The sequence below is a fragment of the Coregonus clupeaformis genome, unplaced genomic scaffold (genome assembly GCF_020615455.1).
Source record: "Coregonus clupeaformis isolate EN_2021a unplaced genomic scaffold, ASM2061545v1 scaf3191, whole genome shotgun sequence".
NCBI classification, from domain to species: Eukaryota; Metazoa; Chordata; class Actinopteri; order Salmoniformes; family Salmonidae; genus Coregonus; species Coregonus clupeaformis.
The window spans coordinates 1-16,488 of record NW_025536645.1 but is presented as its reverse complement, the minus strand read 5'-3'; the positions used below and the strand labels follow the sequence as shown (position 1 = coordinate 16,488).

Sequence of the window (16,488 nt, the reverse complement as noted above, 5' to 3'; positions counted from 1 at the left end):
AAGAATCAGAGTGAACCAAATCAACAATCACTGCTACAGCTTCAACTGAACAAGGCCAACCGCAATTGTACCAGCCACCAAGGGGGGTACCAGGTGTTCCATATCCACAGCCAGTTTCTGGACAGACACAGAATTGGAGAGGAAGAGGACGAGAAGGCTTAGAAGGAGGAGGAAGATTTCAGCTACACTTCCAGCAACTTTCAGAAGAGTGTTATAATTATGGACAGGTTGGTTACTTTACCTGTGAGTGCAATAAGTCAGGAGGAAACATCAGAGGGAATTTCAGAGGAAGATAAAGGAGCAAGTGAAGATCACCTGTTCTCCAGGTGAACCCCTTCGGGGGTCCGGAGCAAGGATTCTAGAGCCTAGAAGATACGAAGGGGCGTGTCAGCTGATAGCACCGATTAGAGAAGAAGAGAAAATATCTAACAATTGAAGTAAAAACAAAGGACTATGAGAAATGATGGTGAATAGTGGAAAAACTTTTATCTGTGTTGAGCCTAAAGAGGTTAAACATCTCACTATGTAAAATTAACTAATTAGGATAGGGATTTGAGGTAGTAAAACAGCTAATTACTCTTAAGGAACCAATTGAGCTCTGCTATAAAAATCAAGGAGAAATTAAAATAGACATACTAATATTAGAACATATACCTATTGCATTGTTGGAAAGAGATGCATTGTGTAAATTGAACTGTACAATAAGATGTACACTAGACGGCTGTCTGGTAGAAGATTTTAAAAAGAATAGGGTTTTTGGGAATCATATTGGCTTAAAAAGATAATATCATAGGAAGGATGATAATCTATTAGACTGCCTATTAGACAATCTGAGATTTCAGGCTAGGCTAAAAGAGGTTTAGTCGTTTGCCAAGTCTGTGTGTAAAGAAGTCATCACATATTCTAAAATTGGTGGTAAAGGATTTTGTGAATAAATCAGTGGAAAAGGTTCTTAAAGGTTAGGAGAAAAAATTAGATTAAAAAAGTTAGGAGAACTAGGGTTGAAGGAACTCTAAGACAGTAAGCTAAGTTTCAATGTTAGGAGTTTAGATCTGTTAGGAGCAGATGCGTTGCTGAATGATAAGAGAAGATTGAGGGTGATTGAGTATCTATATTTACAATTCCCAGCAGGAAGATCAAGGTAATTGTGGGTGTATTTTTTATAATCAGAAGTTTGAAAGTCAGGGATTAGAGGTAGGACTGAGAGTAAAAAAAAAGTGACACTAGTGGTGATAGATGGAAGTACAAGCAAAGAGTTCAAAGCTTTGGGGAAAATGGATGAAGTAACAATAATGACATTAAACAACTAACGTTATTTTCAGACTAAAGATGTAACACAGAATTGATTGAAAATGTATACTGTATGCTTTATAAACAGTCAAACCAGGCGGGGTCATTTTTGACCCCAGAGGACAAAAGGTGTGATTATGGGCTGTCATTAATAAAAATAAAATGATTCAAAAACAGCATCCTCACTAAACTTTTACAAATACCACTCAGTGATAAGTCAAATAGTCAAAATAATAATAGGTCAAAATAATTCATAGTTTCATTGTATTTTTACTTAAAAACAGGGTATACTTTTATGTAAACAAGGTCTATTGGCTCTAAATTCCAAAACAAATGAAAAAAATTCTAGTAATGGGTTGAACAGAAGTAAGATTAAAGATGTAACACAGAATTGATTGAAAATGTATACTGTATGCTTTATAAACAGTCAAACCAGGTGGGGTCATTTTTGACCCCAGAGGACAAAAGGCGTAAGGCATTTGGGAGGACAACACGAGGGTTAAGAGATTTACTAGCAAAAGCTATCGGCCTGGCTATGTCCTTCTCATCTTGCACTTGTGATAGTACAGCTCCCAAACCACTAGTAGATGCATCCACGGAAAGTAGAAATGGCTGAGAAAAATCTGGATGAACCAGCAGTGCCTGGTCAACTAGTGCTGATTTCAAAGCTTCAAAAGCGAGTCGACATTCGGCAGTCCAGTCTGCAGCAGTGAGCCTGCGAGGGGGACCAGGCCTCTTCCTACCCTTCTTCTGACCTGTAGTTAGCTGAAACAATGGCCTAGCAACCATGGAACAATTCTCAATGTAGTGCTGATAGTATACTACCATACCAAGGAAAGAACCTATTTTGATAGGAGACGGTGTGACACCATCAGCTTCCATTATCTTACTCTCAGTCACATTCAATATGGTTTGAACTTTAGCAGGGTCAGTGGCTACACCCTCCTGAGAAATGATGTGGCCCAAAAACTTTACAGACCTTCTCAGAAACTTGCACTTAGACGGAGACAGTTTAAGGTTGTGCTCCTGCAACCGCTGAAAAACCATCTCAAGTCTCTGCAGACTCTCTTCCTCCGTCTTAGCAAAAACCATCAGATCATCCAAGTAACAAAGGAGACTTAGAACGTTTTGGTCACCAAAGATGGTCAGCATCATTCTCATAAAAGTAGCCGGGCTGTTGCAGAGGCCCTGAGGTAACTGATTGTACTCGTGCAGACCTAAAGGGGAGGAAAAGGCAATGTATTTCTTGTCCTCTTCATGCAGTGGCACGTTGTAATACCCTGACGTCAAATCCATTGTGCTGAAGAAGGCATTACCTCCCAGCGCGGCCAGTACATCAGCCTGATGAGGCAGGGGATGAGCATCCTTTACTGTACGGGCATTTAACCACCTGAAGTCAGTACATAGACGTAAGTCCCCATTCTTTTTCCATACCAGCACCAATGGTGAGGCATACTCGCTGCTGGATTTTCTGACGATTTCCTTTTCCTCCATATCATCCAGTGTTTCCCTGAGTTTTTGGTAATGAGCTGGAGACAGCCTACGATAAGGTCATCGAAATGGGCGGTCATCAGTCAGCCGTATGCGAAGGCAGAACTCCTTTGCCTCGCCACAATCTAGGCTATGTCTAGAGAACACTGTGTCATACTTCCCAATTAAGTTGACAAGTTTATCTTTCCAGAACTGTGAAACTGGACACTCCTCAACAGACAGGCCTTGAAGTCCAAGATTCCTCAGTGTACTGTTGCCATTATCTACACTGCCACCAACTGAACTCTTAGCTGTCAGACTGCCATGTGAGCTGTCACATTGAGCCTTTGCCACATTCTGATGAGCTGCTTGCTGCTTGACATTATTAAAATACTCCAATGCAATGCAAGGGTACACATCCGCCACTTTAGCATTTCGTCTCAGGGTAACTGGCGATGTTGTTGGATTCACAATCTTCACAGGGAGCCATCCATCCCCCCACAGAGGCGTAACTACTCTCCCCACTAGTATTTGTCGATTCACACAACGAGACGTGCTGGGCTCGACAACAACAGTACTGCCCACAGAGAGTTTTGTCTTTGGGGGTAGGCGGCCCCACACCAGATGCTCACTCATGGGTTGGAGCGTTACTGCTCTCTTCAACTTAATGGTGCCCACTTTATCTGGGATGGAGTCTCCTCTCCATCTCTCCAGATTTGACATCACACTGGCTAGAGGAACCTGGTGTACCCGCCACCCGCCAGTAGCTGTCATTTGATTTGAACTGTCTAATCAGATACTTCAACACATTAGTGCCCACAATGAGTTCATCAACCTGCCCATCAACAATAAGCACTGGGACTACATAGCTGAAGCCATAAAGTTGCATTTTTAAGTCACACATGCCCACTGGGCTAGTTTGTTCCCACCACAACCCACCAGGATGATGTCTGAAGGAGCTAGAAAGTTCCCCTCTACCACTCCTGCCTCCCTCAACCGAGGTACAATATCTGCGCGCAGAGTAGTAGCCATGGACCCACTATCTAACATCCCCTTCAGCTCAACTTTATCCTGTACTAGCACAGAGGTGTAAAACAAACTGTCATTCTGAGTAATTCTCATTGTGTTCTGAAAAATGACTGTGTTGTTCTTGGGTACTGACTCACAAAAGTAAGAATAAACAGATTGGATATCATCATCAGTGGAGGAAAAATAAGAATGCCCCACATTGCCCTCCTCAGAACGGAGGCTTTCTAGTTTTCCTGAGACCTGCCAGTCTGTCCACATCCAGGGCTCTGTTGCTGCCCAGCCTCACTACAGTCAAAGCTCATGTGGCCCGGAGAAAAGCACTTGACGCACAGCTGGTGCATCTGACAGTGAGCTTTGGTCCAGTGATTAGTGCTTCCACAGACAGCACACTCATGCTGACATTTGTGGAACTGTGGAACTGTTTACAGGGCCCTCTACATTTAACATGTTTAAGTCATTTAGCAGACGCTCTTATCCAGAGCGACTTACAGTTAGTGCATACGTTACTTATTTTTTTCCATACCCCCCGTGGGAATCGAACCCACAACCCTGGCGTTGCAAACGCCATGCTCTACGAACTGAGCCGGCCATTCCCTCCACTACCCTAGGCGACGCTGGTCCAATTTGGCGCCGCCCCATGGGTCTCCCGGTCGCGGCCGGCTACGACAGAGCCTGGATTTGAACCAGGATCTCTAGTGGCACAGCTAGCACTGCGATGCAGTGCCTTAGACCACTGCGCCACTCACAGACTGAGTATTGCTGAGTATTGCTGACCAGAGCCTTCTCTAACAAAGTCAAAACGTTCTTTAATGTCCCACCCTCAGATACAGATGGTGCCTGGTCTGGTTCACGGCCACATTGAGAAAAAGATGACACATTAGGTCTTTTCACAGGACCCTCCTGAGGGCAGTCAAAAACGGCAGCCACCTGCTGTGGAAGTTGTGTTCTACATGCTTTACGTTCCCTTAACAGTTCATCCAACCGATCCTGTACCTCACTGGCTGTCCAGTCACCAATGGGTTTGCTCTTGAACACTTGGGCCAACTCTTTATCAGGACAGTTGCATACAAACATGACTGCCAACTCTGAGCACTGATTGGGTAAGGTCCTGCCCTCACTCACAAGGTACTGTTCGGCTGCCTCTGCAGCTTTGTTAAGCCTAATCCAGAAATCTATTGGACCCTCATTAGCATATGGTTTGATTGAATAGAAATCAGCTAATGGCATACCTGAGCAGACAGTATCCCCAAAGTGTTGCTTGAAAACACTGAACACCGCCTTAACATCTGTGACAACAAGGTTGTTACGCTTCCAGACTTTGGTCACATCCCGTGCCCTCCCCATGAGCCTAGACATCACCTCCCCAACATTCCCAGACCCAGTGTAACCCCTCTTCTCTAGGTAGACTTCCATTAACTCCTCCCACTCCAGGACAGAGTACTTATCTGAGCCATCACCCCTAAAAAGAGGTGGAGCACTAACATCTGACTTCACAACCAGATTCAGCTTGGACGCATCAATAAAGGTTGACCCACACTGCTCAGGCAGGGGAAACTGCTGGGGTTGGTGAGGGGGACGGGCAGGAGAAAGACTTGAAACCCCAGGCTGCAGTAAACTCGCTCTGATAGATTCTCCTATCTCTGAACCAATCTGCTTAATAAGGTCACTAAGCTGACTCGGAGGCGTCCCATTATCACCGAGCACTGTGGATGATGGTACATCAAAAGACAGAGGTGGAACAAACAGCCTACCCCTCCCAGTGCTTGCAAACTCAGGACTAGCAAACGCTCTACTCCCAGGAGCTGACTGTACAATTGGTGTAAATGGAAGGACACCCCTCCCTCTACCCACACTAAAATCCCCAGCATAACACGTCTTATGGATTTGAGAATCTTCCATGGCTCAACAGAGCACTAAAATACAATGTAATTTAGTGCATTCAAATACCAAAAAAAATAAATGCAATAAACAAATTCATCCAAAACATACAAATAAGCACGAATACCTGTATCTAATGAATATGCTACATTCACTTTCACTGTTTACAGTATATATTCACTTACAGTAAACCATCAACAAATTCACATGCGCAGGTCGTGCACCTCATCCACATGCACAGCTCCGGCGGTCGGCTTGAGCTGACCAGTCGGCAGGTCACGTAATTAGGACACTGCCACAACTGGAATTCTGATGGTTGGATAATTTTTATTCGACCTGCACACGAAGAGACAACACACAATATGTTAGCTCTTGGTGCAGCCACAGCTCTCGGGCACCTTGCTAGTTGAAGGTCAGGCAAAAGAGAACAGGTGCTGCATGCACACATTCAGTGCCTAACAACACACTATACAATACAAGTAAAATGATATGCAACATAATTCTGACAAAATAAAAGACATACCTGTACACGAAGAGACAACACACAATAGGTTAGCCCTTGGTGCAGCCACAGCTCTCGGGCACCTGCGTGAGCACATAGAAACTCACTCAAACACTGCCCCAAATACTCCCGAGTTACAATAGGTACCCTAATTAGCGAGCTCGGTGAAAGTTGTTAACATACATCTTTATATTGTCCACATTGTAACAAAACCTGTAGTTGCGTAACAGCACTTTGTGTAACTTTACCACAGTTTTATATTGACAAATTACGGCGCCAAGGACAACATACCTTGCTAGTTGAAGGTCAGGCAAATGAGAACAATAAGAGGGTACATAAATACAGATAACCCGCGATGGACCAAACCAAAATATACACAACTTTTACAATTAGGTATATTTACAATATAGATACATAAAAATGTTTGTACACCAAAAAATAACATTAGCTATCCAGCTGTAATTAAATAAAGAAACCACATTGAATTATTATTATTATTATTAACTTATTAACATCCCCTCTTGACCTGGCCTACTTGAACTGTCCTTGTGTGCAATTTGGTGCATAATACGGTGGCCGGGAAGTGCAAAGCAACATTACAAAGAATGAAACACTTTTACAAAGTTCGAGACAAATTAACATTTTGGAAAACAAATTAACATTTTATAAAACAAATTTACATTTTATAAAACAAATTAACATTTTATAAAACAAATTAACATTTTAGAAAACAAATTAACATTTTAGTCCAAGTACTCCTGCATGTTTGGGTCCCCACAAGGAGTCATTGACCGGCTAGCCTCAGGAAGGGCATCCAGGTCAGCTTGTTCACTTTGAAATCCGCAGTCTCTGGAGCCAAACCTATGTTAAATAGAATACATAATTGCATTTATTTTCATTTAAGCTAAAACGTTACATTAATGCTTTTATCTGTTTATTATCACCAATGTATCACCTGTGTGGTAAGTAGTAGAGTTCATTGGGCACTCCTCCTGGACATGCGGCTGTTCTGGAAGGGCGAATCCTGTGGCTGTTCCACAGTCTCACACACTCATCCAAGTCCTTCTGAATAACATCACCAAAGCAATATCTCAATAGGCATTGATACTCATGACTCCCGTTGAAGTATCCGGCATCTCTAAGGTCGGCAAATAACTCCATCCAGAACTGAGACCTATAGAAATGGATACAAATGTTTAGTTATACTATAAATAATAAAGGTTAGTTATAATGAAATGTATGGTCTGTGCATCTTTTGGTCATTCGATTTTCTTTTCAGGAACAGCTACTTTTCCTGACGGGCAGGATTTGCTTTACAAATTTGTATTGATAATTATTGTGCTCATTTTTCATTAATCGTTCCTGAGAAGAAAATCGAATGACCAAAAGATGCAATGACCCTTTATGAAGACAACTCACCTTCCCTTTCTAAATATAGACCACCAGGACTCAATACGCTGGTTATTTATAGATGAGCCGTACATGTGGCTGGACGCTCCAGAGTAGTAGTCACTGTGATGGTGGCGTAGGGTACATTGAATTGCAGCCATTATGCCGTTCTCAGTGCCGCAATCAGTCCTCAGTCTCATGGGGATGACACCGAGGTTTCGCACACATGACATGAAATAGTGAGCAATCACTGTTGGGTTATTATTTGTTGGTCCACATTGAAGCCACAATACTTTACGTGAAAATCCATCTATGCATCCCGAAATGGCCAAACCGAATGGCTTAAGTTTGTCATAACCATCTGCGTGCCACATATAGTTAGTCCCATTGAGTGGTAGGTTCTTCTTGTAAACCTTCTGCGTGCTCTGCTCTCACACCCTCGAGGATTAAGCTCCCGGAGCAAATTCATCACATCATCTCTCTTCACTCGAAGATTGTACTTTTGTTTAAGTACTTGCCACATCGTGCGGTAACCAAATAGTTGTCCAGGTCCACGAAGTTCAAATCTGATGGCATTACTCACGGCGTTTGGCGAGGAATAATCCTTTCTGCGGTACAACCCGGCTTCGTTCAGTTTACTTTTAAGAGTCCTCAAGCTGATGTTTACACCGTGTAGACTTGACATCATGTCCACGATTACAGCGTACGAGTGACCCTCGTTAAAATATTGAACGCAATGATGCAGTATGTCTGGTGTTTCCGTCTGGTCCGCGTCCTTTAAAAACTCCAAACACCGACCACACGTAAAGCAAAACCGCGTTAAGCTGTTCATGTGTTTGCCACAAAACGGGCAAAACATCCCTCGGCCGCAGTCCATGTTCGGGCGGTCACCATAAACTTCTTTGACGCCATAAACTCCACAACAACAACACGAAAAGACCACGCTCATCACTTCCGTGTCACTTCCGGTATGTGGTACATTCCTTTTCCGTGAAGAATCTGTCATTTGTACATTTGTTTCGGGACTGGTAAAAGTGTTTTGCGTCTTGTTAATTTGTTTTCTAAAATGTAAATTTGTTTTCTAAAATGTAAATTTGTTTTCTAAAATGTTAATTTGTTTTCTAAAATGTTAATTTGTTTTATAAAATGTTAATTTGTTTTCCAAAATGTAAATTTGTTTTCCAAAATGTAAATTTGTTTTCCAAAATGTAAATTTGTCTCGAGCTTTGTAAAAGTGTTTCATTCTTTGTAATGTTGCTTTGCACTTCCCGGCCACCGTACATATGTGTATATATAAACTCAGCAAAAAAAGAAACGTCCCTTTTTCAGGACCCTGTCTTTCAAAGATAATTCGTAAAAATCCAAGTAACTTCACAGATCTTCATTGTAAAGGGTTTAAACACGGTTTCCCATGCTTGTTCAATGAATCATAAACAATTTATGAACATGCATCTGTGGAACGGTCGTTAAGACACTAACCGCTTACAGACGGTGGGCAATTAAGGTCACAGTTATGAAAACTTAGGACACTAAACAGACATTTCTACTGACTCTGAAAAACACCAAAAGAAAGATGCCCAGGGCCCCTGCTCATCTGCGTGAACGTGCCTTAGGCATGCTGCAAGGAGGCATGATGACTGCAGATGTGGCCAGGGCAATAAATTGCAATGTCCGTACTGTGAGACGCCTAAGACAGTGCTACAGGGAGACAGGACGGACAGCTGATCGTCCTCGCAGTGGCAGTCCACGTGTAACAACACCTGCACAGGATCGGTACATCCGAACATCACACCTGCGGGACAGGTACAGGATGGCAACAACAACTGCCCGAGTTACACCAGGAACGCACAATCCCTCCATCAGTGCTCAAACTGTCCAAAATAGGCTGAGAGAGGCTGGACTGAGGGCTTGTAGGCCTGTTGTAAGGCAGGTCCTCACCATAAATCACTGGCAACAACGTTGGCTATGGGTACAAACCCACCGTCGCTGGGCCAGACAGGACTGGCAAAAAGTGCTCTTCACTGACGAGTCGCGGTTTTGTCTCACCAGGGGTGATGGTCGGATTCGCGTTTATCGTCGAAGGAATGAGCGTTACACCGAGGCCTGTACTCTGGAGCGGGATCGAGGTGGAGGGTCCGTCATGGTCTGGGGCGGTGTGTCACAGCATCATCTGACTGCGCTTGTTGTCATTGCAGGCAATCTCAACGCTGTGCGTTACAGGGAAGACATCCTCCTCCCTCATGTGGTACCCTTCCTGCAGGCTCATCCTGACATGACCCTCCAGCATGGCAATGCCACCAGCCATACTGCTCGTTCTGTGTGTGATTTCCTGCAAGACAGAAATGTCAGTGTTCTGCCATAGCCAGCGAAGAGCCCGGATCTCAATCCCATTGAGCACGTCTGGGACCAGGTGCCTTGGTGGAAGTGTGGGGTAACATCTCACAGCAAGAACTGGCAAATCTGGTGCAGTCCATGAGGAGATGCACTGCAGTACTTTAATGCAGCTGGTGGCCACACCGGATACTGACTGTTACTTTTGTTCAGGGACACATTATTCAATTTCTGTTAGTCACATGTCTGTGGAACTTGTTCAGTTTATGTCTCAGTTGTTGAATCTTATGCTCATACAAATATTGGTCCTCTGTAGCTCAGCTGGTAGAGCACGGCGCTTGTAACGCCAAGGTAGTGGGTTCGATCCCCGGGACCACCCATACACAAAAAAAAAAAAAATGTATGCACGCATGACTGTAAGTCGCTTTGGATAAAAGCGTCTGCTAAATGGCATATTATTATTATTATTATTTACACATTAAGTTTGCTGAAAATAAACGCAGTTGACAGTGAGAGGATGTTTGTTTTTTTGCTGAGTTTATATGCGAAAACAAACCATATGGGGGATTGGAAGTGATGCAGATAATTACATTGATGGAAGTTACAATCTATCTGCAATATTAAAGCTGATCTAACCCCTACAAAAAATTATGGTTCTACGAATACCTGGAAGGCCATCAGTACTTTCCTGTCACTCTGAATCTTTTGGGCGAGAAGATTCTCTGAGACAGTGCGTGGTCTGACATAAAACCGTACATGATCCGTGTGGGCACGTCCTCCCATGTCACGTCACCGGCGTGACTTTACTCATCCCTCGCGCTCTGGAGAGGTCATAATCCATACTTTCAATCATACGGATGGTTTACAACAGGGTTCTTCAATTCCGGTCCTGGAGGGCCGAAACACTTCTGTTTTTTATTTCTACCTGGTAGTTAATTGCACTCACCTGGTGTCCCAGGTCTGAATTAGCCCCTGATTAGAAGGAGAGGATGAAAAACAGAGGTGTTTCGGCCCTCCAGGACCGGAATTGAAGAACCCTGGTTTACAAGGTATTCGTAGAACCATAGTTACATTTGTAACTTCTATTTCCTGAGCTACGCCCCTATACATAAATGTTTCTTGAAGGTATCTGACCAACATATTCCCAGTCATGTGAAATCCATAGATTAGGGTTTATTGAATTTATTTCAATTGACAGATTTCCTTTATGTGAACTCAGTAAAATCTTTAATTGTTGCATGTTTATTTTTGTTCAGTGTATACATGAGTTGTATATAGGCCCTCTGTAGCTCAGTTGGTAGAGCATGGCGTTTTCAAAAAGTGAGAAATTCAGGCACAATAAGTTGAGTACTGCTTAAATAAACCCGACTTCGATGGTATATGTGCAGGAGCGCCACAATACCTTAGAGTTAATCTTCTATAAGAGGAACAGGAGCGCAAGCTGTAGAACATTTTAGTTGCTGGTACTCAGCCCTGGTGAGCTCTTGCCCAAGTCAAGCACTGTTAGCAAGACGGTCTCCCGAGTGGCGCAGTGGTCTAAGGCACTGCAATGCAGTGCTAGAGATCCTGGTTCGAATCCAGGCTCTGTCGTAGCCGGCCGTGACTGGGAGACCCATGGGGCGGCGCACAATTGGCCCAGCATCGTCCAGGGTATGGGAAGGAATGGCCGGCAGGGATGTAGCTCAGTTGGTAGAGCATGGCGTTTGCAACGCCAGGGTTGTGGGTTCGATTCCCACGGGGGGCCAGTATGAAAAATATATATTTAAAAAATGTATGCACTCACTAACTGTAAGTTGCTCTGGATAAGAGCGTCTGCTAAATGACTAAAATGGAAGACCATTATATTATTATTTGTTCATATAGCCAACTATCAAGTCTTACTATCATTGATACAAAACAGTCAATAGGATGCTCACAACAACCAACTTCATGTGGCTAAATAGTGCTCACCAGCCAGTAAACATGAATATACAAATACAATTTATTGAATCACAACTTTTAATTTGAACGTAAAACATGCATAGGTGGCATTAGTGGATCAACGTTAGATGTCTTGGTATCATTGCTGATTCGCTTTGACTTTGTTGTAAAGGTAGTCAATCAGTTTCTAAATGAGAAAGATTAGTCAATTAATTGTAGGGGATATATTGTCCATTTTAAATGAGAAATTCACAACAGATTACATTTTACCATCAACTTCTGCATCTGGAGAATAGCCATGTCATCCAGTAACCCAATGTCGGCATCTTCAACAGTATCATCCGAGAGGCACAATGTCTTTGGAGAAAATATATGACTAGTTTAGACTGCTTGAAATAACTTAAACCCCAACAACCTCAATATGAAAAGTTACCTCTCCATGGGCTGTAGGGATTGTTACATGTGGAGACAATCCAGACAGGGAGCAATACAGGTGGTCATCACTGGCTGACTGCAAAACAGATCTAGAAACAGAATTTAGGACAGAATTAATTTGATCAACTCTGATATCCCTTAAAAGATTGCAGTTTTGAAACTGCAGTAAAGGTGCAGTAACTGCAGTCGACTCAACTGGTATTTTGGACCCAGTAATTGCTGTTTGAGTGGTGGACTGGAATAAAATGAGTAGCACCCGGTTGCTCACCAGGACTGATGAATATATAGGGAGAGTTACCGTAGGCTTCCAGTGCTTGAGCTATTGGCAAGTAATCTGGCTTTCTTGGAACCCTTTAGAAAAAGAAAAAATACAATTTAGTACATTTTCTATGTGGAAATGGCCAGTCTGTTCCCAAACACACATTGGTCTAATGCCATGCAAATAAAGTGGGAGCTAAACTATACCTACCGCTGCCTAAACATCAGCCCTTTATGGTTGTGGGGTCTGCTCACCAACCAAGAATTCACAGAATGGGACAAACACCAAATTGAGACTGCATGCAGAATTCTGCATAAACATGGGTGTAGAACGTAAAACACCAAATAATGCATGCAGAGCAGAATTAGGCCGATACCCGCTAATTATCAAAATACAGAAAAGAGCCGTTAAAATTCTACAACTACCTTAAAGGAAGCGATTCACAGAGACCAGAGCCCCAGGACAGCTACACAATTAGACCCAACCAAATCGTGAGAAAACAAAATGATAATTACTTAACACATTGGCATGACTTTACCAAAAAAACACAGCAAACTGGACTGCTATTTGGACCTAAACAGAGAGTAGTGGCAGAATACCTGACCACTGACAACCAAAATTAAGGAAAGCTTTGACTATGTGTAGACTCAGTGAGCATAGTCTTGCTATTGAGATGCAGCCATAGCCGGTCTTCTCTTGAGAGCCAGGTCTGCCTGTGCTCACTGCCCACAGAACGAGGTGGAAACTGACCTGCACTTCCTAACCTGCCAAATGTATGACCAGAGAGACATTTCCCTCAGATTACAGACCTACAAAGAACTCGAAAACAAATCAAATTTGGATAAACTCCCATATATTAGGCGAAATACCAGTGTGTCATCACAGCAGCAAGATTTGGGACCTGTTGCCACAAGAAAAGGGCAACTAGTGAAGAACAAACAATTGTAAATACAACCCCTGTTTATTTTCCCTTTTGTACTTTATCCATTTGCACATCTTTATAACACTGTTTATTATCTATTTCACGTGCTTTGGCAATGTAAACATACGTTTCCCATGCCAATAAAGCTCTTTGAATTGCGAGCTACCTTTGATGGTTCTGTTGTAGTCTTCCGTTTATGAGCCGATGCACCTTCACTTACTTTGACTACAGAAGTAAGAAATGTATCGTTAATGACAAGTTTATATGCATTTAAATTAATTGAGGAAATAAACCATTACCTTTTTTACTGAGCTTCCTAGTGAGAGGCTGGTGAATCTCGGGTGACTCGGTCTGTAAAATATGTTGGATGTTGACATTTCTACAGTAAGCCACAAGGAGGCAGTACTAAGCCATTTATAGCCAGTCGGATAATCAATGTTCCATCCTACCTTTATGGCGATTGTGACTTCACCTGCCGAAATGTCATCCGCTAGGAAAGTAAGGGTGGAAACAACCCTTACTTAAAAACATACATGTATTCCAAAAAATATTTAAAATACAATTGAAAATCGCACCATTTATTAAATCCATTATCAGGGTTTTTTGAAGCGCAGGTGGCATTTTCATCAATTCCACTTTGAAAGCCTGATCTACTGTTGCAAGAGTCTGCTCCAATTTTGCCTCCATCTCGTTTATACGGTCCTGTGCTGTAAAGGGAGAACATAGTGAATTCAGTTCATTTGAAGAACATGGAAAACGGACGGTAGGGTTAGGCCTTCTTCAAATTAAAAACCTTCTTTCTCGAACTGTTGAATAAAAAGCGCCCCTCGCTTTTGGCGCATCTCTTTGCTAATTTGACCATCTGTGTGTCCTTCTGCCTGATTGCTGATTTTTCTTATCCTTCTTGGTGCCATGGTTTCATCAGTGTGCCTTTCCCCCCTGCCTCCACATCACCTGAACGCTGATTTATAACCTTCAGGACACCAGGTGTTCCTGATCAGTCAATTGACCTTAAATTGACCCTAGAATCCACCTGAGGCCACTAATAACTCAACTCACTAACCATTAGTGCTGGGCTAGGACAAAACTGTGTCCTGTGGGTCAATCTAATATTAATTTAAAAGATGGCCAAGTTTAAGATCTATTAACAGTTCAGTACTGGAAAGCTGATGTTTTCTTTGGTGGAAGTGTGACATGCAGTTATTCAATGACTGGTGGAGAGTGAATTGTCCTCCTGTATTAGAGGGTAAACTGTTTATTGTTGAACTGTGTCATTGTAGTTTCTGATGTTTGGGTAAATGGCTAAACATTAGATTCAGTAGTTTCTCCAAGTACAATCATTAAATTCAATTCACATTGCATGAAACCATTTATGCATTTACACAGGCAGCCCAATTCTGATATTTTTGTCCACTAATTAGTATTTTGACCAATCACATCAGATCTTTTTCAGAGCTGATCTGAACGGTCAAAATACAAATTAATGAAGAATATCAGTATTGGGCTTCCTGTGTAAATGCAGCCTTCATTTCAGACCAAAAAATATTTTGACTCTTCTCTCAAAATGGATCTCAAAAGTATTTATTGTACAAAACAGAAATAATAACAAAAGAAGAAATGCAAATCTGGAATTATTTTAAATATCGCATATCCAAAACGTAAACAAGACAAGTAAACACTGGGGTTAACAGTCTTATTTCAGTTAGAAACTACGTTGATATGTATAAGCATATCGATGTTGAACCCAAAACCTTTTCCAGTTAACTTTCAGCTCATGAAGAAAGAATGATGAATACAAACCAGGCAAACAAATGAAAACAAACATTTAGCAGAAAATGTGCATTTTAAAAACATTTCATTGTATTGATAAAAAAAATATTAATTTGCTGACATTCTCAAAAGTCACTCAATGTAAATTACAGCTTGTCGCCATTGAAGGCACCTCATTGCAGTCAAATGGTTAAAAACAATTCATGTTTTGAGGTCAGTCAAGAGTTTCATACATTGAATGGCTGCCGAGGTTAGGTTAATGCTTGAACACTTCATTCAGCATTAAACTGCATGCAAAAATAGAGATGAGATGATATCAGAGAATAAAAGTTCATCAGCTGGCTGAAATTGGTTTAACTGAAGCTTTTAGACTGCCTTGTGTGGGTCACTACGCTCATCTCCAACTTAAAAAATGAAATTGTAAACTGTTTCACTTTACAATAACATCTCCTGCGGCTCGCAGTGTGCAGAAAGATAGATACTGGCAGAAGGATCCCAAAAACATTTTACAAACAAAAACCCAAAAGTGTATTCAACCCACCATCTCTATTACATTCACATTTTTAGTCATTTAGCAGACGCTCTTATCCAGAGCGACTTACAGTTAGTGAGTGCATACATTATTTTATTTTTCATACTGGCCCCCCGTGGGAATCGAACCCACAACCCTGGCGTTGCAAACGCCATGCTCTACCAACTGAGCTACATCCCTGCCGGCCATTCCCTCCCCTACCCTGGACGACGCTGGGCCAATTGTGCGCCGCCCCATGGGTCTCCCGGTCACGGCCGGCTACGACAGAGCCTGGATTCGGACCAGGATCTCTAGTGGCACAGCTAGCACTGTGATGCAGTGCCTTAGACCACTGCGCCACTCGGGAGATCATCTGAGATTAGTTGTGATACAAATGTGAATGATAGACTTAAAGCCACTGTCAGTAAAAAGCGTCAACAATCTATGCAATAAATAGCCTAATAAGGGGACATGCCGATATACAGAATTACCAGAACCTACAATTCCCTTGGTTTGACCTTTAAACTCATTTAAGAGTAGCACACAAACAATTGCATTTCTTTCCTGTAAAATAAGCACCCGAGAGTACTTTATTTAATAATGTTTCAAACATTGTCGTTGTATGCCTATGTACTGTTTGAGATTTTCTGAACATAATTTGTGAGAAAATACACACATTTACGTGCAACTTAATTTGTGGGAAAAATTGTTTTATTACATTTTAGTCATTTAGCAGACGCTCTTATCCAGAGCGACTTACAGGAGCATTTAGGGTTAAGTGG

The 16,488-nt window shown here is 42.2% G+C and overlaps 1 protein-coding gene and 1 long non-coding RNA gene across 3 annotated transcripts; both read right to left on the bottom strand.

The window, feature by feature from the left end:
- Positions 1-6,666: 6,666 nt before the first annotated feature.
- Positions 6,667-8,550, bottom strand: LOC121557083. The gene is made up of 3 exons (XR_005998281.2): positions 7,589-8,550; positions 7,125-7,343; positions 6,667-7,030 (listed from the first exon to the last, which is right to left on the bottom strand). It is a non-coding gene; the product is annotated as an uncharacterized LOC121557083 (long non-coding RNA).
- Positions 8,551-11,856: 3,306 nt separating this feature from the next.
- LOC121557088 (borealin-2-like) lies at positions 11,857-14,359 on the bottom strand. 2 transcript variants are annotated; one of them, XM_041870960.1, is made up of 9 exons: positions 14,219-14,359; positions 14,001-14,132; positions 13,875-13,915; positions 13,725-13,776; positions 13,592-13,650; positions 12,543-12,595; positions 12,243-12,333; positions 12,080-12,166; positions 11,857-11,996 (listed from the first exon to the last, which is right to left on the bottom strand). In XM_041870960.1, exons 1-9 carry the CDS (start codon positions 14,337-14,339, stop codon positions 11,949-11,951), a joined length of 684 nt encoding a protein of 227 aa, XP_041726894.1. In that variant the 5' UTR covers positions 14,340-14,359; the 3' UTR covers positions 11,857-11,948. The 2 variants fall into 2 exon arrangements, with proteins under 2 accessions (XP_041726894.1, XP_041726895.1); XM_041870961.1 differs by having other exon boundaries at positions 13,646-13,650.
- Positions 14,360-16,488: the final 2,129 nt, after the last annotated feature.

Bases quoted from the DNA above. Each gene is read 5' to 3' on its own strand.
- LOC121557088 (XM_041870960.1), bottom strand. From the start codon at position 14,339: ATGGCACCAAGAAGGATAAGAAAAATCAGCAATCAGGCAGAAGGACAC. The intron at 13,777-13,874 runs GTAGGATGGAAC...CATATTTTACAG, and splicing joins AAGTCACAATCGCCATAAAG to ACCGAGTCACCCGAGATTCA. The intron at 12,334-12,542 runs GTAACTCTCCCT...TTCTGTTTCTAG, and splicing joins TCAAGCACTGGAAGCCTACG to ATCTGTTTTGCAGTCAGCCA.